This window comes from Gorilla gorilla, chromosome 5 (genome assembly GCF_029281585.2).
Source record: "Gorilla gorilla gorilla isolate KB3781 chromosome 5, NHGRI_mGorGor1-v2.1_pri, whole genome shotgun sequence".
NCBI classification, from domain to species: Eukaryota; Metazoa; Chordata; class Mammalia; order Primates; family Hominidae; genus Gorilla; species Gorilla gorilla.
The window spans coordinates 67,782,451-67,809,272 of record NC_073229.2 but is presented as its reverse complement, the minus strand read 5'-3'; the positions used below and the strand labels follow the sequence as shown (position 1 = coordinate 67,809,272).

The 26,822-nt window shown below is 35.8% G+C and overlaps 1 protein-coding gene across 2 annotated transcripts; it reads left to right on the top strand.

Moving 5' to 3' along the window:
• Window positions 1–13,483: 13,483 nt before the first annotated feature.
• Window positions 13,484–26,324, top strand: DEFB110 (defensin beta 110). 2 transcript variants are annotated; one of them, XM_004044175.4, is made up of 2 exons: window positions 13,484–13,597; window positions 16,362–16,643. In XM_004044175.4, exons 1-2 carry the CDS (start codon window positions 13,543–13,545, stop codon window positions 16,508–16,510), a joined length of 204 nt encoding a protein of 67 aa, XP_004044223.1. In that variant the 5' UTR covers window positions 13,484–13,542; the 3' UTR covers window positions 16,511–16,643. The 2 variants fall into 2 exon arrangements, with proteins under 2 accessions (XP_004044223.1, XP_004044224.1); XM_004044176.3 differs by lacking the exon at window positions 16,362–16,643 and adding an exon at window positions 26,191–26,324 and having other exon boundaries at window positions 13,497–13,597.
• Window positions 26,325–26,822: the final 498 nt, after the last annotated feature.

Here is a 26,822-nt window from a genome sequence, read left to right as displayed (position 1 = left end):
TTTGTGGGCCACTTGTATGTCTTCTTTTGAGAAATGTCTGTTCATGTCCTTTGCCTGATGTTTAATGGGGTTGTTTTCTGCTTGTTGAATTCTTTAAGTTCCTTATAGAGTCTGGATATTAGGCCTTTGACAGATGAATAGTTCGCAAATATCTTTTCCCATTCTGTACATTGTCTCTGTTGATGGTTTCCTTTGCTGTGCAGAAGCTCTTTAGTTTAATTAGATTCCACTTGTCAATTTTTGGTTTTGTTGCAATTGATTTTGAAGCCTTAGCCAAAAATTATTTGCCAGGGCCAACGTTTATAAGAGTATTTCCTAGATTATCTTCTAGGATTTTTTATAATTTGAAGTCCTACATTTAAATATTTAATCCACTTTGAGTTAATTTTTTTATATGGTGAAAGGTAAGGGTCCAGCTTTGTTCTGCGCACGGCTAGTCAATTATCCCGGCACCATTTATTGAATAAGGGAGTACTTTCCCCATTGCTTATTTGTGTTGGCCTTGTCAAAGATCAGATGTTTATATGTGTGCAGCTTTATTTCTGACTTTTTTACTGGTCCATTGTTCTATGTGTCTGTTTTTGTATCTGTACCACATTAATTTTTCTACTGTAGCCTTATAGTATAGTTTGAAATTGGATAGTATGATACTTCCTGCTTTGTTCCTTTTGCTGAAAAATTCCTTTGGCTATTAAGGCTCTTTTTTGATTCCATAAGAATTTTAAAATAGTTTTTCCTAATTCTGTGAATAACTCATGTTGTTAGTTTTATAAGAATTGCGCTGAATCTATATATCTATAGTGTGGCCATTTTTATAATATCGATTCTTCCAATCCATGAGCATGGAATGCTTTTCTATTTATTTGTGTTATCACTGATTTCTTTCAGCAGTTTTTTTTTTTGTAGTTCTTTTTGTAGGGATCTTTCACCTCCTTGGTTAGACATATTCTTAGGTATTTCATTTGCTATGTGGCTATTATGCTATTATAAGTGGGATTGTGTTCTTGATTTCACTCTCAGCATATATGTTGTTCATGTGTAGAAATGCTACTGATTTCTTTGATTTTTTTAATACTGAAACTTTACTAAAGTCATTTATTAATTCTACATTCTAGAAGCCTTTTGGCAGAGCCTTTAGGATTATCAAGGAATAGGATCATATTGTCAGTGAAGAGAAATAATTTCAGTTCTTCTTTTCCTAATTGGATGCCTTTTATTTCTTTTCCTTGCCTGATTGTTCTTGCTAGGACTTCCAGTACTACATTGAATAGGAGTGGTGAAAGTGGACATTCTTGTCTTTTTCCTATTCTCCAGAGGAATGATCTGAGCTTTTCCCATTCAGTATGATGTTGGTTGTGTTTGTCATATATGGCTCTTACTATTTTCAGATACGTTCCTTCAATGTCTAATCTCTTTAGGGTTTTTATCATGAAGTTGTGTTGGATTTTATTGAAAGCTTTTTTCATGACTATTGAGATGATCATATGGCTTTTGCTTTTAACTCTGTATATATGGTGAATCACATTTATTAATTTATGTAGGTTGAACCAGCCTTGCATCCCAGGAATAATGACTACTTGATTGTGGTATATTAACTTTTTGATGTGCTGCTGGGCTTGGTTTATTAATATTTTGTTGAGGAGTTTTGTGTCTATGTTCATCAGGGATATTGCCTGAAGTTTTCTTTTTTCACTCTATCTCTGCCAGATTTTGGTATCAGGTTGATGCTGGCTTCACAGAATGAGGTAGGGAGGATCTCCTACTCCTCGATTTTTTGAAATAGTTTCAATATGATTGGTACCCGTTCTTTTTTGTATGTCTGGTAGAATTCAGCTGTGAATCCATCTGACCCAAGGCTTTTATTGTTTGGTAGTTTCTTTGTTACCTATTCAGTTTCAGAAGTTGATATTGGTACATTCATGGTTTCAACCTCTTACTGATTCGATCTTGGGAGATAGTGTGCATCCAGGATTTTATCCACTTCCTCTAGATTTTCTAATTTGTGTGCATTGAGTTCATAATAGTCTCTCAGGATCTTTTGTTTGTCAGTGGGATCAGTCATAATATTGCCTTTGTCATTTCTGATTGTGTTATTTGGATCATCTCTTCATTTTTCTTTGTTAATCTAGCTAGGGGTTCTATCAATTTTGTTTATTCTTTTGAAAAGCCAACTCGTTCTTTTGCATGGATTTCTGTCTCAATTTCATTCAGTTTTTCTCTAATTTTAGTTGTTTCTTTTGTTCTGCTAGCTTATAAATTGCTTTCTTTTTTTTCTAGTTCCTTTAGGTGCAAATTAGATTGTTAATCTGAGATATTTCTAACTTCCTGATGAAGGCATTTAGTGCTACAAACTTTCCTCTTAGTGTCCTTATTTTGATGTTCACCCAAGAGTTACTCAGGAGGAAGACTTTTAATTTTTAAGTATTTGTGTAGTTTTGGGAGATCTTCTTGAAATTGGTTTCTGTCTTAATTGCACTGTGATCCAAGACTGTGTTTGTTATGATTTGATTTTTTTAAATTTATGGAGAATTGCTTTATGACTTAGCATGTAGTCAATCTCAGAATATGTTCTGTGTGCAGATGAGAAGAATGCATATTGTGTGGTTGCTAAGTAGGGTGTTCTGTAGGTGTCTGTAGGTCCAATTGGGCAAGTGTTGCATTAGAATTCAGAGTGTCTTTGTTAGTTTTCTGCCTCCATGATCTATCTAATGAGGCCAGCGGGGTGTTGACACCTCCCACTATTATTGTGTGGCTGTCTAAATCTTTTCGTAGGTCAAGAATAACTTGTTTTATGAATGTGAGTGCTTCAATGTTGCGTGCATACGTATTCAGGATAATTCAGTCTTCTTTTTGAATTGTACCACTTATTATTATCTAATCCTCTTCTTTGTTTTTCTTAATTGTAAAACATTTAAAGTCCATTTTATCTGATATAAGAATAGTGACTCCTGCTTTTTTTTCCCATTTGCATGATAAATCTTTCTTCAATCCTTTACGTTGAACCTCTGAGTATCATTACATGTGACATTACTCTCTTGAAGATGGTAGATGGTTGGGTCTTGTTTTTTTTATCCTGCTTACCACTCTGTTTCTTTTAAGAGGGGTGTTTAGCCAATTTACATTCAGGGTTAGTATTGATATGTGAGATTTTGAACCTGTCATCTTGTTGTTAGTTAATTTTTATGTAGACTTGGTTGTGTAGTTGCTTTATAATGTCTGTAAGCTATGTGTTTAAGTGAGTATTTGTGTCAGCAGGTATCATTCTTTCGATTTCATGTTTAGCATTCCCTTAAGGACATCTTGGAAAGCTGTTCTAGTTGATATGAATTCTCTCAGCATTTGCTTATCTGAGAAGAGTTTTATTTTTCCGTTACTTATGAAGCTTAGTTTGGTGGGGTATGAAATTTTTAGTCGAAATTTCTTTTCTTTAAGGTTTCTGAAAATGGCCCACATCTCTTCTGGCTTGTAAGGTTTTTGCTGGGAGGTCTGCTGCCAGTCTGATGGTGTCCCCTCTGTATGCGACTTCACCTCTCTCTGTAGCTGCCTTTAAGACTTTTTCTTTTGTGTTGACCTTGGTGAGTCTGATGAATATATGCCTTGGAGATGGTCATCTTGTATGCTATCCAGATGAGATTCTTGTATTCCTTGAATTTGCATGTCAACTTCCCTAGCAAGATTAGGGAATTTTTCATGGATTATATCGTCAAATATACTTCCCAAGTTGCTTATTTTCTCTCCTTGTCTCTCAGGGATGCCAATAAGTCATAGATTTGGTCTCTACATAATCCTGTATTTCTTGAAGGTTTTGTTCATTTTAAAAAATTCTTTTTTTCTTTATTTTTGTCTGACAACTGATTTGAAGAACTGGCTTTTGAGCTTGAGATTCTTTCCTCAGCGTGGTCTGTTTTGCTGTTAATTATTGCCAATTGTGTTATGAAATTCTTGTAAATTTTTCAGCTGAAGAAGTTCAGTTTGGGTCTTTCTTAAAATGGCTACTTCATCTTTCAGCTCTTGAATCATTTTACTGAATTGCTTGGCTTACTTGGATTGGGCTTCAACTTTTCTTCTGCATCTCCATGAGCTTCCTTTCCATCTATATTCTTAATTCTATGTCTGTTATTTCATTCGTTTCAGCCTAGTTAAGAACCATCGCTGAGGAGCTAATGGGTTCTTTTGGAGTTAAGGGGACACTGGCTATTTGAATTGCCGCAGTTCTTGTGCTGATTCTTTCTTATCTGGGAAGGTTGGTCTTCATTCAACTGTTGTGTAAATTGAATATATATTGAGTTGGCTTTATTTCTGTAAGTTTTCACAGGATTAAGGCTTTGTCTAGGGTCTCTGTTGTTGATTTCTTGCCCTTGGTTTTGCTAAGGAATAATTCGTTTTTTTGTTATTGTAGTTTGCGCTGCGTCCTGTAGATGGTGCTTGACAACAATGGGCGGTAGACGGACTGTCACTCAGCTGCGTGGCTCTTTTGTGTATCCTTGCATTTGCAGCTGCACTTTGCGGTGCCAGGTGGAGAGAGATGACGCGCTCACCAGATCCACTCCTCAGCCTTGAGGAAGTCACCTCTGATCACTGGCACTATGCCTGCGTTTTTGTTGTCCTTGATGTTGTTGTTAGGGTTTCAGGCTGAGGGGCTTCCCCTATAAGGGGTCCAGCAGGGAAATAGGCCGCTCGCTTACCAGACCAGAACAGTGGAGGGAGCCATGCCCAAGCCTCACACCAGCCCGCGAACTTGCATAACTCATCCCTCTTAGTTTTCTGTGTATGTGAGCTTCTCCCTGGTACCAGTGCTTGCAGACATCCCCAGCACTCCTTAGCTGCAGGCTGCAGCCCTGAAACACCAGGACTTGCTTGGGGCTCCTCCCTTCTCTGGACCCTCAGGGTTGGGTTCTGGGTGTTTTGGGGGATCCAAAAGGATTCCAGGCTGCCAAAATGCCTTCAGTCGGAACAAAGCCCCCAGGCCGGGCAGTAGAGCATGCGCCGTGTCTATATTTCTGTGGGGTGGCCAGGCGGGAGCCCTGGGAGGGACTGGCAGGCAGGCGGGCCTTGCAGGACCTTCGTGCCCCATTCCCGCGGGGAAACTGGCTCTGCTATCTTCCGTTCTTGTGGTTAGCTGAGGACAGAGCCTCTCAGAGTGACAGAGAGCCCTGGGATGGGCATCCATAGCGGAGCTCAACCGGAGCTCTCCCGCACACAAAGGTCCCTGGCTTGGTGCCTGCTGAAGCCCTATCTCTGTCTAATCTCCGGGAAGATGCCCCTGCCAGTTCAAACGTCCATGCGGGGTGTCTAGCTCTGTGGTTCAGCCTGCAGTGCAGTGGCACAGTCTCGGCTCACTTCAACCTCTGCCTCCTGAGTTCAAGCTATTCTCCTGCCTCAGCCTCCTGAGTAACTGGAATTACAGGCATGTACCACCACACAAGGCTAATTTTTTGTATTTTTAGTAGAGATGGGGTTTCACCATGTTGGCCAAGCTGGTCTTGAACTCCTGAACTCAAGTGATTCACCCACTTCAGCCCCCCAAAGTGCTAAGATTACAGGCGCAAGCCACAGTGCCTGGCCCCATCATGTTTTATTAAAGGGACTGTCCTCTCCTCAATTATGTTCTTGGAACCTTTTTCAAAAATGAGTTCACCGTAGATGTATGGATACATCTTTGGGTTTTCTATTCTGTACCAGTGATCTACATGCAGTTATGCCATTACAATGCTGTTTTGGTTACCATCACTCTGTAGTATAATATGAAGTCAGGTAATATGATTCCTCCAGTTTTGTTCCTTTTGCTTAGGATGGCTTTGGCTATTCTGGGTCTGTTGTGGTTCTATATGAATTTTAGGATTTTTTTTTCTATTTCTGTGAAGAATGTCATTGATATTTTGGTAGGGATTCTATTGAATCTGTAGGTTTCTTTGGGTAACATGGTCATGTTAAAAATATTGATTCTTCCAAACAATGAACATGGAATATTTTTCCATGTTTTTATGTCTTTTTCAATTGCTTCCCTCAGTGCTTTATGGTTTTCATTGTAGAGATCTTTTACTGTTTCGGTCACATTAATTCTTAGGTATTTTATTTTACTTGTAGTTTGTGTAAATTGAATTAGTTTCTTGATTTCTTTCTCAGGTTGTTCATGGTTGGCATATAGAAATGCTACTGATTTTGGTATGCTGATTTTGTATCTTGCAATTTTACTGCATTTGTATATCAGTTCTAAGTTTTTTTGGTGGAGTCTTCAGGACTTTCCAAATATGAGATCATATCATCTGCAAACAAGGAGAGGATAATTTGACTTCTTCCTTTCCAATTTGGATGGTCTTTATTTCTTTTTCTTGTCTCATTACTGTTTGTATGACTTCAGTACTATGTTGAACAACAGTGGGGAAAATGAGTCTCCTGGTTGTGTTCCCTATCTTAGAGGAAGATTCAGTATGAGAGCTGTAGGTCTGCTGAATATAGCTTTTATTATGTTGAGGTATGTTCCTTGTATACCCAGTTTTTTGAAGGTTGTTATCATGAAAAGATGTTGAATTTTATCAAATGCTTTTTCAATATCAATTGAAATTATCATATGATTTTTGTCCTTTATTCTGTTAACATGATGTATCACACTCATTGATTCAAATATGTTAAACCATACTTGCATCCCAGGGATAAATCCCACTTGATCATGATGAAAGATCTTTTTAACGCATTGTTGAATTCAGTTTGCTGGCATTTTGTTGAGGATTTTTGCATCAATATTCATCAATGATATTGGCCTATAGTTTTCTTTATTTGTTGTGTCTGTTTGATTTCGGTATCATGCCTCACAAAATGATTAGGAAGTATTCCCTCCTCCTCTATTTTTCATAGTAGTTTGAGTAGGATTGGTATTAATTCTTCTTTAAATGTTTTGTAATATTCAGCAATGAAGCCATTGAGTCCTGGGCTTTTCTTTGCTGTGAGACTTTTTATTACGGCTTCAATCTCATTACTTGTCTGTGGTCTGTTCAGGTTTTGAATTTCTTCCTGGGTCAGTCTTGATAGGTTATATGTGTCTAGAAATTTATTCATTTTTCTAGATTTCCCAGTATAATGGCATATAGCTGCTTATAGTAACCACTAGTGATCCTTTGAATTTCTACACTACCAATTGCAATGTCTCCATTTTCATCTTTGATTTTATGTGTTTGGGTGTTCTCTCTTTCTTTCTTAGTTTGGCTAAAGAGCTGTCAAATTTTTGTAAACCTTGAAGAAACCAATTCTTTGTTTCATTGATCTTTTGTATTTTATTTCATTTATTTTTCATCTGATCTTTATTGTATCTTCTACTAATTTTGGGTTTGGTTTGCTCTTGCTTTTCTAGTTCTTTAAGATGCATTGTTAGGTTGTTTATTTGAAGTTTCTCCACTTTTTTGCGATAAACCTCTCTCTTAGTATTGCTTTTGCTGTATCTCATAGGTTTTGATATGTTGTGTTTTCGTTATCATTTGTTTCAAGAAAAATTTCAATCTTCTTCTTAATTTCTTCATTGACCCACTGGTCATTCAGGAGCATATTGTTTAATTTCCATGTGTTTGTATAGTTTCCAAAATTCCTCCTGCTGTTGATTTCTAGTTTTATTCCACGGTGGTCAGAGAAGATGCTTGATATAATTTTAATTTTTTGAATGTTTTAAGACTTCTTTTGTGACCTAGCATATGGTCTATCCTTGAGAATGATCCATGTGCTTACAAAAAGAATGTGTATTCTGCCTCCATTGGAGGAAATATTCTGTAAATGTCTATTAGATACATTTTGTCTATAGTGCAGATTATATCTGATGTTTATTTGTTGATTTTCTGTCCAAGAGATCTGTCCAATGCTGAATGTGTGGTGTTAAAGTACCCAACTATTATTTTACTGGGGCCTATCCCTCCCTTTAGCTCTAATTTTTTTTTTTTTTTCATATGTGGGGTCTCCAGTTTTGGGTTCATACTTACAATTAATATTTTTTCTTGCTGAATTGACCCCTTTATCCTTATATAATGACCTTCTTTGTCTCTTTATACAGTTTTGGCCTTGAAATGTATTTTTTCTCATGTAAATATAGCAATTCTCAGTCTTTTTTGGTTTTCATTGGCATGGTATATATTTTCCCAACCATTTATTTTTAGTCTATGTGTGTCATTATAGATGAAGTGTGATTCTTGTAGAAAACAGATTATTGGGTCTTGTTTTTTTTGTTTGTTTGTTTTTGTCTTTGTTTTGAGACAGAATTTCACTCTTATTGTCCAGGCTGGAGTGCAGTGGCGCGATCTCAGCTCACTGCAACCTCTGCCTCCCGGGTTCAAGCGATTCTCCTGCCTTAGCCCCCTGAGTAGCTGGGAATAAGAGCTGGTATCTCAGGCTCGCGCCACCACACCTGGCTAATTTTTTTGAATTTTTAGTAGAGATGGGGTTTCCTCATGTTGGCCAGGCTGGTCTCAAACTCCTGACCTCAGGCGATCCCCAAAGTGCAGGGATTACAGGCATGAGCCCATAAGCCACCGCGCTCGGCCTGTTTTTTTGTTTGTTTGTTTGTTTTTTAATCAATTCAGCCACTCTATGTCTTTTGATTGGAGACAAGTAAGTACTTACTCCTGCTATTTTGCTACTTGTTTTCTGGTTGTTTTGTGGTCTTTCCTTTCTTCCTCTCTTCCTTTTAGTGGAGGTGATTTTTTCTGGTGATATGATTTACTTTATTGATTTTTATTTTTGTACATCTGTTATATGGTTTTTGATTTGAGGTTACCATGAGGATTGCAAATACAACCTTATAACTCATTATTTTAAGCTGGTAACAACACTGTTTGCATAAAAAAAACTAAACAAGCAAAAATAAAATGAATTAAAACTCTACACCCCAACTTCATCCTCCTGCTTTTAAATTTTTGTTATTTCTATTTATATTTTATTGTACTATGTCTTGATGGTCTTAGAAAAGATTTGGAATAATACTCTGGATTACCTAGTAGAGACTCTTCTTCTCTTCTGTTACCTTCTCCCAAACAAATGGAGTATCTCTCTTTTCTGAGCTAACTGTAGCTGGGGATGAGGTGACACAAACACCCCTGCCGCCACCACCACTGGGACTTCACTGGATCAGACCTGAAGCTAGCATAGCACTGGGTCTTACCCAAGGCCCTCTGTAACCACTAGCTGGCTACCACTTATGTTCACTCAAGGTCCTGGGTCTCCACAATCAGCAGGTGGTGAAGCCAGTTAGGCTTGTGTCCTTCCCTTCAGGGTGGCAAGTTCCCTAAAGCCCTGATGTGGGGAGGTATCCAGAGGTACCATCTGAGTGCCAGGGACTGGAGTCAAAAACCTTAGACGTCTACCTGATATTCTATTATACTGCAGCTTAGCTGATACTCAAACCCCAATACACAGCTCTTCCCATTCTTCCCTCCCCTTTCAACAGTCAGAGGAGCCTCATCCCATGGGCACTACTACCACAGGCCCACAGGGAGTACTAACAGTCTACCATGGATGTTCCTTTAAAGTCCAGGGGCTCTTTAGTCAGGTTGTGGTAAATGCCACCAGGCCTGAGACTCACCTTTAAGGACAGTGCTCTTCCCTCTTGCCAACAGCTTGTCCAGAAATGCAACCCAGGAGCCAAGGCCTAGAATCCAGGACCCCAAGAGCCTACTTGGTTTTCTACCCCTCTGCAGCTAAGCTGGTACCTAAGGTGCAAGACAAAGCACACTTTACCTTTCTTTCTGCTTTTCTTAAGCAGAAGGAGTCTCTCCATAGCCATCACTGCTGGGAATGTGCTAAGTCTTACCTGAAGGCAGCATATCTCAGAGTCTCTCCTAAGGCCCTCAGGTAATTTCCCTTCAAGGCAGTGGGTTCACTTCCAGTTCAAGGTGTGTCTAGAAATGTCACTCAGGAGCTAGGGCCTGGAAAGGGGGCCTTGTGACTCTGGTTCCCTATCTACTGTGCAAAACAATGACCTCCTTACTCATCTCTCTCCTACCCTCACATGGAAGGAAGTATCTATTGGATCTGTGTGCTATGTAGCCTGGGGTTAGGGGAGAGGTGATGCCAGCATTCTCTTAGCCACCTCAACTGGTGTCTCAGTAGGTGTCATGTTCCTCACATTCACTGGCTCTGAGCCCAGTTCAGCACTAGGACTCACATAGGAGTTGCAGTCCTTGTGGCCTAGACTGCCTTTCAAGTTTATTCAGAGCCCAGGGCACTTTAGACTATAGCGGCAAGACTTGCCAAGAATCAAATTCTACCTTCTGGCTAGGGCTGGTTTCAATACTCCTTCCATCAGTGGGCATCAGCTGGGTTCAACCCAGTTTTGCTTTCTGCTATGTCAGAGCAGCACTGAGTTCCATGCAGTGTCTCACAGTTGCTGTTCTCTCCCTCTCTCAAGCACATGATTCTTCCTCTGCACCACTCAGCTACTGTCAAGGGATGAAAAAAGGGGGTGGTATCTGCGATTTAAGACTGTCTCTCCTACCCTCTTCCAGTGCCTCTTTCAGCATGAAATTAAAACCAGGTGCTGTGAGTGCTCACCTGATTTATTTATGAAGGTGCTTTTTTTTTGTTTAGATAGCTGTTAAATTGGTGCCCTTGCAGTTGGGGGTGGTAAGGGGACTGTAAGTGAAGCCTTCTCTTCCACCATCTTTCTCCAACCTTCCTCAGTTTCTTGATAGTAAGTTTTGAAGTTAGGAAGTGTGAGTCCTCCAACACTGTCCTTTTTCAAGATGATTTCTGCTATTTAGGTTTCTTGCATTTTCATATGCATTCACTGTATCTCATAAGTTTTGGCACATTGTGTTTTTGTTATTATTCATACTAAGCATATTCTAATTCATCTTTGGATTTACTTTTGAACCAGTGATTATTTTGGAGTGCATTATTTAATTTTCAGTTATCTGTAAATTTTTTTATTTTTCTTCAGTTACAGATTTTAAATTTATTCCATTGTAGTCAGAGAAGGTACCTTGTATAATTTCAATGTTTTAAATATATTGACACTTGTTTTGTGACCTAATATATGACTATCATAGAGAATGTTCCATATTCATTTGAAAATAATGTGTATTTTGCTTTTGATAGATGGAATGTTCTACAGGTATCTGTTGGTCTAGTTAGTGTACAAGGTTGCTAAAGTTTTTTTGTTTCCATACTGATCGGTCTAGTTTTTGCATCCATTATAGAATGTGGGGTATTATTGACCTCAAGTATTATTTTTATTGTCTATCTATTTTTCCTTTCAATTCTGTCATGTATTACTTCTTGCATTTCAGAGCTTTAATGTTAGGTACACAAATATTTGTAATTTCTCTATATTCTTGATGAATTGACCATTTTACTATTATCCAATGTTATTCTTTGTCTCTGGTAACAATTTTTTTCTTGAAGTCTACTTTCTGTTATGTCAGTTTAGTCTCTCCAGTTTTCTTTTGCATAGGATATCTTTGTCCATTCTAATAGCAAAACCAATTGGCAAGGGATAAATGCTCTGTATTACAGATACAGTTATCTTTTCTTTTCTTTTTAACCTATGTCAATAGAGTACTTTCTATTCATAGGAATCCTTTCTTAGTCTTCTGTATGTTTTCTGACTGCAACAAGATGAAATCAATTCAAAATCAATTTGAAATCAATAACTGAACTCTTAATTTTAGTGCTCAATAATATTTGTTGAGTTAAGTGGTGCATAGTGATATACTGAAGTGGTCTTCCTCCTATCAACTAATGCTGCATTCTCAATTTTTCTTTTCTTTCCCAGAAAGGAAATAGATAACTCAAGTTCCCCATAATTGATTTAGTCCAAAAGTTGTTATTTTTATTTTATAATATGAAGCATTTGTTGCAAAGGATAACAATTACTAGGTAAATAAGTTCATCTATCTTGATGACTCTGTGAAACATTTTTCTTAGATATTATAGAATGAATGAGTTTGGTTTCCTAGACTAATATGTGGTCCCTTTCAGCAGCATTAGCATTCAATGATCTTGTTAGAAAAGCAAATTTTAGTCCCTATTCCAGATCTACTAAATCAGAAATACTGGGGGTGGGACACTGCAATATGATTTTAGCAAGCTTTCTAAGGGATTCTGATGCAGCTAAAGTTTAGGAACCACTGTCTTAAAAATTATCTTAACGATGTGGTAGGAAATAATTGATTAATTGATTTCTTTTTCTTTTCTTTTTTTTTTTTTTTTTTTTTTGAGAGGAAGTCTCGCTCTTTTACCCCAGGCTGGAGTGCAATGGTACAATCTTGGCTCATTGCAACCTCTGCCTCCCAGGTTCAAGCGATTCTCCTGCCTTGGACCCCCGAGTAGCTGGGATTACAGGTGCCTGCCACCATGGCCGGCTAATTTTTGTATTTTTAGTAGAGACGGGGTTGTTTCACCATGTTGGCCAGTCTGATCTAGAACTCCTGACCTCAGGTGATCCACCCGCCTCAGCCTCCCAAAGTGCTGGAATTACAGGTGTGAGCCACCACACCTGGCCAATTGTTTTTCTTTATAGCATCAGCTTCTGAGTACTGGGCAAAACTTCCAGCTCTTTCTCACATATCCAAAATAATAGTTTTTGCAAGCATGCAATTTAGATCAGATATGAAATTTTCAGTTCCATAAACAGAATTAAAACATTGAACCTGAAATTTTGAAATCAGATGACTATAGAAAATGTATAAATCACACAAAGACTTGGCCAGGCATGGTGGCTCATGACTGTAATCCCAGCACTTTGGGAAGCCGAGGCAGGTGGATCATGAGGTCAGGAGTTTGAGACCAGCCTGACCAACATGGTGAAACTCTATCTCTATTAAAAATACAAAAATTAGTCAGGCGTGGTGGCAGGCACCTGTAATCCCAGCTACTCAGGAGACTGAGGCAGGAGAATCACCTGAACCTGGGAGGCAGAGGTTGCAGTGAGCTGAGATGGTGCTACTGCACTCCAGCCTGGGTGACAGAGCCAGACTCCATCTCAAAAAAAAAAAAAGACATATAGAATATTTCTCACATTTTTAGTGAATCCAGAATTTACTGATTATTTAAATAACTGCATATTATATTAATTGAAATAAAGTCATTTAATCTCCCTGGTTCTCGTTTTATCAGCAAAACAAAACTGATCTCAATGAAAACTTTTTCTGTAAAATCTTATGATTCAGGCATTCAACAATTTTATACTAAGGCATTAGAATACTTAATATTACATATAACATAGAATAGAGGAGATTATTACTATAACATTTAGCAATCCAAACACATATCCCCTATAAATAAAATCTCTTAAAAACTGTGTTGTTTTCATGAAAGTCTAGTTAAGGTTACACAGCAGGTTTTACTTTTATGAGAAAAATTTAATAATACTTTTTGAGTTCATGTTCTTTGAGGGTGGCACTATTCAACCAAGCATACAAATGTTCTTGCTCTTGATAAGCCTCAGTGGTTAAAAGTACTTCCCAGGAGAATCCATAAATAAAAGGGATCTCTGTTTCCTTATTTCAAAACAACTGACTTGAAAAAGGAGGTCTGTTGCCCCTTTTTTTTAAGAAACTCTCTACCATGAAGATTCAACTTTTTTTCTTTATTCTGCTCTTTTGGGTCACAATTTTACCAGGTAATATGCAAATATTTGTGGGGATTTATACTAACAAATTTGAGAAGACATAAGTTGTTTCTTGATAAAAATATGATAATAACACAGGGATTAAAACATCATTTCACAAAAATGTAATGTGGTATTTTAGATTGGACTCCAGAACAGATAATAAAGACAATAGTGAAAAACAGACAAAAATAACAAGTATGAAAACTGGCAAAATCTGAATAAAGCATAGCTTAGTAAATACTATTACATCAATATTAATTCGTTAATCTTAATTAACATTACCAAGATTATACAATATATAACATAAGTGGAAGCTGGCTTCCACCAAATTTGCAACTCTTCTGTGAATCTAAAATAATATCATAACAAAAAGTGATGTGAGACAGAAATGGAGAGAGATTTTACTTTGTTGAAAGTAATGATCAGAGACTTCAGACAGATTGGACTTGAGCAACGTATTTGAGGGCAGAAATAATAATTATTGAAATATTGAAGTATCACTAGACCAGTGGTTCTCAGAGAGGAGTGAATTTGTGCTCAAGGGAACATCAGGCAATGTCTAGAGACCTTTTAGCTCATCACAACTTGTACTACTGGCACAGTACCAGTTGTAGATAGAGCGCAGGATGCTGCTAAATAACCTACAATGCACGGGACAGTCCCTTAGAGCAAAGAATTGTCCTATTCAAAAGGTCAATATTGCTTAGAGTGAGATGCCATGCCCTTGAGCTTGGCATCCAATTGACAGGGAGTATATTTAATTGATAGTATTTGAATAAGGAGATGAATGCTTGCAAAGGAGATTAGCAATCCAAGGACACAAGCTGGAGAACACATGTAGAGGTCAGAATGAGGAGAAAGAAGACAATAATGTTTTAGAAAGGTGAAATAAGACAAAGAATGAGTAAGAGAAGGGGTGGGGTCAGTCTAAGGTGCAGTCATGGACAACAGTGCCAAATGTGACAGAACTTTTGCCAAAAGTGAGTATAATTCAGGTGTCTGTCACTGGTAATCACATATGGGTTTGATAATAATAACTCCTCAGAAAATGTAGAATAAGTAATGATCTTTAGAAGTGAATATTTAAATTGTGCAGATTAACTAGACGCTCTTCTATGCTTTTGTTTCTTTAAGTTGCTTCATACTCTGAATTGCTTTGGTTACATTGAGAAAAAGCCAATATTAATTGTAGGACTTGGTTTTATAGCCACTATACCAATGACACAGATAATGTAGCTCTGAGTCTATGTATTAGCTAACAGGTATTACTACTCACCATCAGGTGTCAGCTGTTGGAACTGCAGACAGACTGCCTAGGCCAAAAGGTCTGGCCTTTGAGAAGACCAAGCAATAATTAATAGCAGGAAACAGTGGCATAATTTATTTGTTTTCATATGTGAAAATATTAAATCTGTCCTTTGGTCAAGAATTTGATGTGTACACACACACAAAAAAAGGCTACAAAACAAATGACTTCTGAAAACGAATCGGCCAGGGTACAATTTAAAATGCAAAATAAAAAAATTTTGACTTGGTACAATTTAAAATATAAACTTAAAAAAAAATTGACTTGGAATAGATCACATAGCCAATCAAACCAATGTCCTCACACCCCCTAAATATATTCAATTCTAAATAAGACACTTCTAGTGAGAGTCCATCTTTAAGCTGAAAAAAAAAACATATCTTTTCTTATAGCTTTGACTATTACAAAGTTATTTTTGTATTGTGTCAAATTTTGTGTTTCTTATAATGTGCAAATTTTAGTTGCAGTTTTGCTCTACTGGACATGACTTCTTGTGACCCCAGCTACAAATCCCTCACCCATTCTTTCATGATTGATGAGAAAATATAAAGCCAGAGTAGGAGTTAACACACTTTTTCTAGAAATAAGTGAGACAACCAATATTATAGGTTTTATGAACCCTATGATCTCAACTGCATTATTTTAATGCAAAAGCAGTTATAGACAATGTGTTAGCAAATGGGTGTGTCTGTGTGCCACTAAAATTACTTCCAAAAACAGGTGGCAGGGTGAATTTGGCTCCCTGACAATAGTTTATTGATTCCTAGTCAAAAGGTTTAATAGCACACACAGTAATTGACAGAAATTGTTTGTAAGTTATTATTTTAGAAACTTTTTGGTGAAAGAAAGAAAGGTATCACTGGTAATTTCAGAAATCATGTAATGGTTAACAATGGCTCCACTTTTTTTTTTCTTTATCAACGTTGTTATTAGACACATGTCTGAGTTAGATGATTTCTTTGGGAAATAAACCCCAAATATTGAGGGGATTTGCAGGAATTTAGACAAATTCGCTAGCGTTGCCTAGCTCTTGACATTTTAGAGAAGCAAAATCAAGCTACAGGAAAATCACTTGAAGAAGAATTCATAAAGCACAACATTCAGTCTGAATAACGTTAGTGAGAGCAGAGAACAGGCAGCTCAAATGCAATTAGATGATTGTAGAGAGAGAGTCTGAACAAAAGGTAAATTATGGTCACTTTTTTTCCATTGATTTTGGGAACCATCCTTGGGTCACTGCCCAGTTTCTTGTAAGACAGAAAGTGGAAACACCTAACTTAAGTCCAAGACCCTTTTTATTTCTAGAATGTAGCTTGCACCAAGGGACAGTAAATTCACTTAAGCTTTCCTCCATAGGTAGATGGACATTTTCACTCTATAATCTTTTGCTTTATGGACTTTCTCCTTTTAAAACATGGATGTGTCATAGCTAGATGGCTAATTTTAGTCATTCTTCCCTTCTTACAGCCAAAAAGAAATATCCTGAGTATGGTAGCTTGGATTTGAGGAGAGAGTGCAGAATGGGTAATGGTCGATGTAAAAATCAGTGTCATGAAAATGAAATTAGGATTGCTTACTTCATAAGACCTGGAACTCATTGTTGCTTGCAGCAGTAACAATGACAGAAGAAGAGTCACAAGCTCCAAGAAGAGAGGACCAGCGTTATTAAGTTTTCCCAGCACATCCTTCAAGGCGTGTGTGTCTCTATAATACACAAGAACTAAATAAAACTTAATGTTGAACCATTCAGAAGTGATCATATGTCACGCTCATATCTGGTGCCTTTCCATTACACTTTTCTCCTGATTTGTTGGTACCAGAAGTAGCGGGACTTATTTTATGCAAGTTCCTCAAGTTTTCAGTGCTTCATGTTCCACATGTGCCTTGTGTTAGTTACCATAAGTAAGGTTGTGGGAAACCCTAGGTCAAAGAACTGGGTAAGCATATTTCTAAGATACAAGCTTCCAGTAGAAATGCGCTGTTATTTTATTAGATACTGTTCCACAGATTACCCCCATGTAAATATATAAATCCACTGGGCGTGGGAGACTGGACATTGAGAGGGCAGATCTTTATTGTGAGAGAGACAGAGCTGAAGTGAAAGGATCATAAGAATGGAAGACCGGAGAAGAATCACAACCAGCTCCAATTTCTACTCATATTTATTATTTTGTAAAGATAAATGTGTATCAAGAAATGAGAGGTAGTAAAAAGAAAGGAGAATAATTTCAGAAAGAAGAGGAGAAAATAACTTAAAATTTAGACCAAAGAAGTCAAAAATTATGACTAATAGTTTAATGCAGCTATTCAGTCCTGAAAGATGACTATGTCTGAGGAGATACATGACAAAAGGAAGCAGCAGTAACCCTCACTTTTCAATTTCACTCTGCCTCAGTTCCTCTACTGCTTCCTCTGAGGATCCACAGTATTCCTCACTAAAACATGTCAGTGATGCATCTGTACCATTTGTTTTCCATTTAGAAGAGCTAATTATGTTATTTTATGAGTTTAGGAATACAATTTAACAATCCATATTAATTCAAAATTCTTAAGAAACATTGTCAATACCACAACATCATAATAAAATAGAATCCTCTCTTCATACCCCTCAAAATAAAATTAACCAATATTTTGGGAAATTAACTAAAGAAAAATAAAATGTATTAAATCGTACATATAGGTCAGACTTAGACTCAAAAGGAGATGGTAAATCAAAAAATTCCAGGGGCTTCCTACTCTCTTGATATTTTTATTATGGCCTCTCTGTGGATCCATTCTATTCTTCAAATGCAGATATGAGATTTAAGTATGCTTATACTAAGCATTATCTACAACAAGCCATGAACGGGGAAAATTTTTTTTCTCCACTCAGATAAAATTTACATAGTCTTTGATTGTTCAGTGTGTTTTCTTGCAATGTAACTATCTTCAAAAGTATCTTTACAATAGTTATTTATAACAGGGCTTCTCAGCCTTGACACTGTTGATATTTTGGTCCAGGTAATCTTTGTTGTGGGAGCTATTCCGCTCGTTATATGTTTTTCAGCATCCTTAACTCCTACCCACTAGATGCGAATAGCACACTTTCTCCCAATTGTGATAATCAAAAATGTCTACCTATATTGCCAAATATCCTCTTTGGGGGAGGGGGCAAATTTACACTTGGCTGAGAACTACTGATTTATAAAGTCAAGCACCCATTCTCACAAAAATTTAAAAATGAAAATGGAAACAATAAAAAAATCAGTGAGATTTTCAGGTGGCCAATCACATTTTCTGTGTTTTATGAGAAATAGTTATCTGTTTAAATTTTTTATATATTACATATGGGCTAGACGTGATATATTGCTGGCTCCAGAAAGAAAAATTGGCCTAACTTTTGGATAATGAATATATTAGCTACGTCAAGAAAAAGATTAGTAAAAATAAATGTTTAAAATGAAAGTTATGAAAGTTTGATTTTTATTTATTTTACCTAAGTAGAGACTGAGCCCTCTCTCCATCAAGACATCTAAAGCAGAATTGAGAGGCCTAATATACTATTAATATGGGGAAAATAAGAGTTGAGTTTGTTAGGAGCCACCAAGAAGATGAGAGATTTTCTAAAAAATATGTGAGGCGTCTCTGCACAAAAACTAGGCTGTGCTAAAACTCCTGGTGTACCCTGCATCTTTCAGTGCTTGACAGAGAGCACGAAAACCATCTAAATTTCTAAGATGGCCTTTACTTGTGTTCAATACATTTAAGCCACCAGCCTCTGCCTTCAGCTCAAGGGACAAATTTAAGAAAATTGAAGGAGAATGTGAACCCACGTGCATCAACCTCAAAATTAATATTTTTTTTCCTGAGGAAATCTTTTAAGTGTTTTCTGTGTGAAAAAAAGACTGAAAACTCTAGAAACCCTTTTGATGAAGTTCTTCAGCCTGCTACCTTAAAAAGATAAAGGTGTTACTAATTATTCTGCCCCTAGAATTTACATTTGTCTAAGTTTGTAATTTATTAACAAAAGGAAGGCAAAAAAATGCTTAAAAATGGAAATATTTCTGGTGATTTTCTTGCTGATACATTGTAATTTTTATTGTATGAACTTACAAAAGAACTAGATAATGTTAAACTAATTCGTTCTAAAAAACTTAGGTTTTATATTTTTGCCTCCTATGGCCCACAATATAAATTTTCATGACACTATGTATTTTCCTTCATATTTAGTTTCTTGTGAGTCTTGAGCAGTGACTCTGATAAAATAGATGCCACCAAGTGACGGAAATTTTTGCTGTTATTTGGTAGTTCAATACCCATATGAATCAATTAAAAGCATTATATTGAAATTAGATTTATCACCGTCAAATTCTCACGTGAACTAGGAAGAGAGAAATTAGACTCTTACCTGATATCATGTATTCAAACCCAACCTATATCAGTATTTATTTTACCTGAATATCCTTGGGCAATAACAAAATCTAATTCCAATTAGCAATGTACTTATTCAGGCAACTTTTCATAAGTGGATTACTTCTTCCCAGGCTTAATGTCATGGGTTTTGGATTTGGAGATTGAAAAATTGTAGCTCCTGGCTTAAAGAACTGATATTGATTGACTACAAACTGATTTTTAAGTAATATTCAATTTGATAGAGTTTACAAATGAATAAAGCATGGGATATTCTTCCAAAAAGATCAGTGTCAATTTGTAATACGGATAATAAACAGGTTAAACTACATTCAATATATTCTCCCTCATTTATTTACCAATTCAATAAATATCTATTGAACACCTACTATGTGTCAGAGTACAATATAACTGGGACACATAAAAAAACAAAACTAACAATGTTGTCTGTTTTTATGGAGCTCATAGTATACTGAGTGGATACAAATATAAACAGTAAATAAAAGAAATAAGCAAATTATCTATTATATTACAAGGCGATAAGTGTTAGAGAAAAGGAAACAAAGTAGAGTGTAGTGGCCCACAATCCTGGGCTATAGTAATTTTAAACATGATTTGTCATAGAGCCCTATTGTAAAGGCTGAAAAAAGTGTTCATAAGAGCATACCTGGAATGTGTGGGGAACACCTGGGAAGAAAGAATTGCTGGAAAAGAGTAACCAAGGAGGTGAGTCCTGGGAGAGGAAGTTGGAGAGAAAATATCTTGACAAATTGATTGCCCAGGGATTTTTAGGAGCTAGAAAAGATCTTGACTTTTATTCTGAGAGCAATTCAAAGGGTTTTAGCCAGGGGAGAGACATAATTTGAATATTGTAAAGGTCTCTCGAAGTTATTAAAATAATATAAGTAGTAAATAATATAGGTGGTAAATTATAGAAGCTAAGTCCATAATAATACAAACAATGAGGAATGGATGTAGAATTCTGGATCTGTTAAAGGTAGAGCTAGCTAGATTTCATGAGGAATTAAATTTTGGCTATGGCAGACAGAGGGGTCAATAATGTCTCCAAGATTTCTTGTCTGAGCAATTGGAAAGATTGAGCTGTGCCATTGACTAAAATGGGAAGGAAATTAGGTGTAACAAATTTTGGTTGGACGATTGATCCAATTTTGGACATGTAGAATTTGTCATATCAAATAGATTTAGCAAGTGGTTAAGAGAAAAGACAGAAAATGAGAGTGGAGACAGTAATCTTTTGAGTTGGCAAGAAAGGATGACATCTAATGCAGAGATCGAGGGACTAGCCCTTCATTAGAGCATGGGAATGCTTTCTTCATTCATAAGCAGGAGGGGTAGAATACATAGATGCAGTTGCTGATTGGCAGGTTAATTTGGTGCTGAAAGTCTGTGGAGAGTCTCAGGAATCTTCAATTGGATCATTGAATCGAAGGGAGCAAGACCATTAGCTGAGAGTGAAGACAGGAAGGATGTTTTGAAATTGTGAGGAGAGCTGAGAATTTGTAAAGGTGTTTTCAAGGAGTAAGTTGAGTAGGCTGTAGGTATTCTTCACAACTGTCCTATTTCCAGCATCTTTTTCCCGTCATTTGTTGAATATTTCATTTCTTCTTATATGTTTGAACACATATGACTTTGCCATTTTGTAAATCAAATATTCTTAAAAATTTTACCAACCTTATATGGTTCTAATTAGTAAGCACAGATTTTCTCAAGTCTCTTTCATCTTACAAAAATCCTCCCTTATTTTGTTCTTAATTTTTCTTCAAGCCACTTTCTTATCTGCCTTATTCTCTTCTTCATCTAATTTCTTGAAAAGAATCTTAGACCCATAGTCTCCACTTCATTAACTCTTTTACACTCTTCCCACCATAAATTCACTCACACCAATTAACTGAAACTCTTCTTGCTCATGTTATATATGTTTTCCTAAAGCGAACTCAAAGGTTTATTTTAATTATGTATCTTGCTGGACTTCTGAACACATGCTAGAATCGACTGCTATTTTACAATTATTAATTGCATTATCTATTTTGATAGTCTTCTAAATGTCAGTGGCATCCAATGTGTTGTCCCTGAATCCCTTTTCCTCTTATTTTGATGTGCTTTCTCTATATTATCTTGTTAATGCCAATGACTTCTCCTATCAAGTCTTTTTCTCAACCTCCGCCTTAAACCACAAAACAGTATTTATTACTACTTACTGAACCTACTGGATAGCCTCCAAATTCCCTAATCATAATTTGTCCAAAACGAAATCATATTACTCGCAAGGGCTAAAATCTGTTCCATGTCTTTTATTCTGTTTCAATATCAAACATACATCCTAAAGGCCAAAACGCTGTCATTTCGTAATCAGTCACGCAGTCTTACAAGCTAAAAACACTTCTGGTCATTGCTTCTCTATGTCCCAGGTTCCTTTCCCCACAAATCCAAAACTTATCTATTGGGCTATGTCTCATTCAGAAATATCTTCTAGGTTCACTTTCTCCTCTCTATTTTCAAGTTTCATTAACTTAATTATCTTATTCATCATTTCTTATTTAGACTGTTTTAATAAACTTCGACATAGATTTCCTGCTACAAAAATTTCTCTATTTCCTCCCTTAAAAGAGAAAAAAAATTGAAAAGATGCTTAAAATCTCCTCAGTTTTACCACTCCATTCATGATAATATTCAACTCCTTAGCTTGGTAGGGCCTTTTGCCACTTGTGCACAGTTTGATTTTCTAAAGTTCACATCCATATAATTTCTATTGTGCTAAAAGGTCATACCATTCTGCATAGATCACAAATTCTTCAAAACGTAGTATCTATGTTTAGGATACATCTTTTTGCTTGTAAGACCTTCTCCACAATTTCAGGAAAATACGCTTTTATCTTTTAAAGATCCAGCCACCTGTCATCTCCTCAGGGAAGCAATGAAGCATATATTGCTTTTGAGCCCAACAAACCTAGCTTTGTTTGCTACTTGCTCTCCTACTCCCTCTGAAACCTTAGGCAGAGTTGAATTCAACTATCTTTATGTATGAAATGGGAAGAGTTATTGGAGGAATAAATCCAAAACTAAATATAACTGGCTTAGAAAAGAATCTGAAACCTAGTGAACACTTAATAAAACATAGCTATTAATGTGGCAGTGGTAGTAGCAGTTAAAATAGTAATAGTAAAAATAGACTATTCCAGGAAGAGTTTACAACTCTTTATTTTGTGATGCAAGGACATTTTGCTTATATCTCAGAATTGCCTTTAAAAGTGATGCATTTTTTTTCTCATCTATGTCATCATCTCCCAACAAATAATAGTTGTCTTTTGAAGGTGAAGAGCTTAAATATTTTATTTATCTTTGTCCCCACCTAGCACAGGACCAAGCACAACATATTTGCTGACTAAATATGTGTTGTATGAATCACAAAAAGAGCATTCTCTTCATTTAACAGTAAAAGTAGAGAAAAATATGTAAATTAAGAAAAGTTTATTTTAATCTGCCATATATCTATAAGTAACTCATTTACAGTGACAATGAAAACTTACTTCATAAAATTATGGGCCAAACAATTTTTCCTTATGTATTATCTCATTTGATTGCCACACAACCCTCTGAAGTATTATTAAATGCATTTTTCAGTTAAGGAAACTGCAAATATAGGGCGTAAGTCACTTGCTAAGTTGACAGGAAATAACTGATGAATAACATGTAATAAAACATAGAGAGTTTTTTATTATATAATATGAATTAGGTCCCTATCTGTAATAACATATGCATTCACTTGCTCTTTTTTTCAGTTATTTATCTTATTTATTGAGTAATTTGTTTCAAGCATTTTGCTATGTGCTGAAATAAATCAGTGAATGAGGTATATAGTGGGCCTGGCCTACTGTTACGTTAAGATGAGAAGTTTGTGGTTTAACTATAGCAAAAAGCCAAAGCAGGAATTAAACACTAGTAACAATGTGATAGCAGGGCATAAACAGTGAGTAACAGTGCTCCACTTAGGGTAAGGTTTTATAAGGTTTTGGTGTGAAATCCAAAAGGCAAATAAAGACAAAAGAAATGAGAATAACCTGACTTTGAAGGCTTATTAATTTTTTAACACTATAAGAGCAACCTGCATATTTTATCTCATTTTATCTTTTGAAATTTCAATAAAACCTCAATTTAATAAGGAAACTGAAATCCAGTGATCTAAATCATTTGTCCTATATAGCAAAATGACAAATAAAATATCCAGTCATGAAACTTAATTCTATCTGATTTTGAAAGATCATACCTTTTCAAACATTCAACTGACCCACAGCCTTGCTTCTGCCTTGACTTCAACTTCTATCCATCAAGAGCAAATATCTTCCAAAACATAACTCTTTTTACTTTCAACACTGCCTCCCTCTACTTTCAACTCTGCACTTATGGATGACATTTCCAGGAGCATCATGAGGTAGGTGAAGCAGTCACCCTCAGAGATGTTATTTGTGAGGAGGTGGAGAGATATATGCCAGACACTTCCCTTGGGAGAGTGAAAAACTCTGCATACCATTTGGAAAAACTAACATTGAGTCAGGGAGGCCACTGCGCTTTTAAGCTCTAGCTTTCGAACAGATTTATCCCCATCTGTGTGCGTGCAGGATTGTGTTGATGTCCACAGCATATCTCCACTCTATTTGTGGTACCTCACTCTCGATGAGACTCCCAGAAACCTTCTGGAATATATTCTCCTGACTAAGGCCCCAAACTAGAATTTGAATGTCTCTTTTTATGAAAAATAGTTATCATGGGCTCAATTTCTCCAGTGATGTACAAAATGTGCGGAAGTATAAGTGAGTGAAAGAGATACTATGCATCTTTCCTCCAAACAATTTGTTTTTATGTGGTATGTATCATCCAGTTTCATATCACATAAATACTCATGCACTTATGGATGACATTTGTATAGCATTCAACACCTTAAAATTGTTTTTATATATTGATATATATATCAATATTTATCTATATGTATTATAAATTGATATGTATCAATTTTCATAACAATACAAAGAGATGTTATTTTCAGTCATAATTTACACATGGCAAACCTTTGATTCTATAGTGAGCCATAATTTGCAAATAAATTATAAGCAATAGAACCAATTTTACAATGCATGATTTTTGTTTTTATATGGTTCTATAGATTTCCTCATAACTCAAAACATTCTTATTCTTTAAAATAATTAAAAAGTCAGAACAAAATTAGTACATTTTAAATATTACTATTATTTCTATGTCTATACTTTTTTCTAATTTGAATATATCTTAAAAACCACCATAGACTTTGGTGGTTTTAGAGTTGAAAAAATATAATGGCTCAGGAATGTTGATTGGCTTAAAAAGTTTCTATTCTAGCAACAGTTACAAAAAGTATATGCAATTATGCATCATTGTCTTCCTGACTTTAAATTATATCAAACATGTCTCTGAAATGACTTCAGATTTCACTAAAATTCACCAAAGGTAGGGATTCTGTCATTATAAATTAGTTTATCATTCACTAAAAAAATATATATATACATCAAAAATATATAATTTACATGTCAAATATATATATTTACATGTCATATATATGTCTATATATGTCTATGTATGTGTGTGTGTGTATATATATATATTAACATGTCAAAATCCACCTGACAGTCTCTTCCATCTTACGTTTAATTATTTTCTACCAACTTCATTAAGGGCAATAAGTAAGTGCTTTAGAGATCTTCTCTAGTTTTTCTCTGCTTCGGAACCTAATGCCTGGTGAATACTAGGTACTAAAATAAATGCCTACCATTTTGAGTTGAAATGAAACATTTTTCTGAATTCCAATTCGATTCTATGTAGACAATTAGGTTCTATTAACAGATATTACATAATTTAAATCTGAATTCAATTCAATTCATTCTCTAAATTTTAACAAAATTATTTTGCCTCATTTTTTCCTGACACATATATGCACACATAACAACATTTAATACTCAAAATATATTTCTGACAATTATGTTGAATATATTATATCATCCAGATAGGTAGAATGACTGACCAAAGATAGGTAAGTACATTGATAAAATTGAAAAATAAAAATATGCCTGACTCCAAAGTCTCTTTTCTACTCTAAAGGCATTTTCAGAGTACAGTTGTATCACTAGGAACAATAAAACTTTAAAGTAACAAAATAATTTACCTCCATTTACTATAGTTTAATGTATGAATATAAAACTGTGATTTTGGAATCTCAGAACATCTTTCTTTTCATTGTCTTAGATGGTTCACAAGAAACTATAATAGAATACTAATGTGAGGCTCCACTTTTTGCTAGATAGGCAGTGTATGACAAAATTATGTTTCTCTATGTAGATCTAAAGTACTTTAGTTTTGAGTTTTCTCGATCAGTTGCCCTATCAGTGAAGTTAGTACATTAGAAGTCTTCTCTAGTTTCTCTATGATTACTATTTGTGTGACCACTATGTTCAAATAGGAAAGAGATAAAGAATCAAAATAAATTATAACTATTATAGAAGGGCTGATATTTTGGCTGCAATAACAAAGTATCACAACAAATGTCTGACAAAAATACATATAATTAAGTACCAAATTGTGTGTCACTTTCTCATTGTTACTGTAGACTGAGCCAGCTGACGTTTAGTATGGATGTGAGCTGCAAGATAAGGACATAGACATTTTGTACAAGTATAATGTTAGTAGCTCAGTCATTTTCTGAAATGATTCATAAATTCTGCTACAAAACAACTTGACGTTCCATTGTCTCCAACTTGCACACACATGATCTCATAACTGGAACAGTTTTTGTCTTTCTTTAGCAAGAAAACCCACAAATCAATAATAGACTAATAACTTTAGATATTTTTCTTGATTGCAGCCAGAAGCAATTTTGAACCAAAGTATAGATTTGAAAGATGCGAAAAAGTGAGAGGAATATGTAAAACGTTTTGTGATGATGTTGAGTATGATTATGGATACTGCATTAAATGGAGAAGTCAGTGCTGCGTATAAACTCTGGAAAAGTACTATTGAGGATCAAGTCTGGAACAGAGATGCATGTTTTTCACTCAAGAGTAGGTAAAAAAAGTTTGCAACATTTAATGAAAATATACACTTTTAAATTCTAAATATATCTATTTACATGTAATGAATTTAGTCTCTACTTATTCCTTGGGGATTTTTGTATTTCTTTTTTTTATATACTTTAAGTTTTAGGGTACATGTGCACAACGTGCAGGTTTGTTACATATGTATACATGTGCCATGTTGGTGTGCTGCATCCTTACCTCGTCATTTAGCATTAGGTATATCTCCTAATGCTACCCCTCCCCCCTCCCCCCACCCCACAACAGTCCCCAGTGTGTGATGTTTCCCTTCCTGTGTCCATGTGTTCTCATTGTTCAATTCCCACCTACGAGTGAGGACATGCGGTGTTTGGTTTTTTGTCCTTAAGATAGTTTTCTGAGAATGATGGATTTTTGTATTTCAAATGGATGAACACATTATCGA

Coding starts and splice junctions, on each gene's coding strand:
- DEFB110 (XM_004044175.4), top strand. CDS start 13,543: ATGAAGATTCAACTTTTTTTCTTTATTCTGCTCTTTTGGGTCACAATT. Junction 13,598..16,361: donor TTGGGTCACAATTTTACCAG/GTAATATGCAAA, acceptor CCCTTCTTACAG/CCAAAAAGAAATATCCTGAG.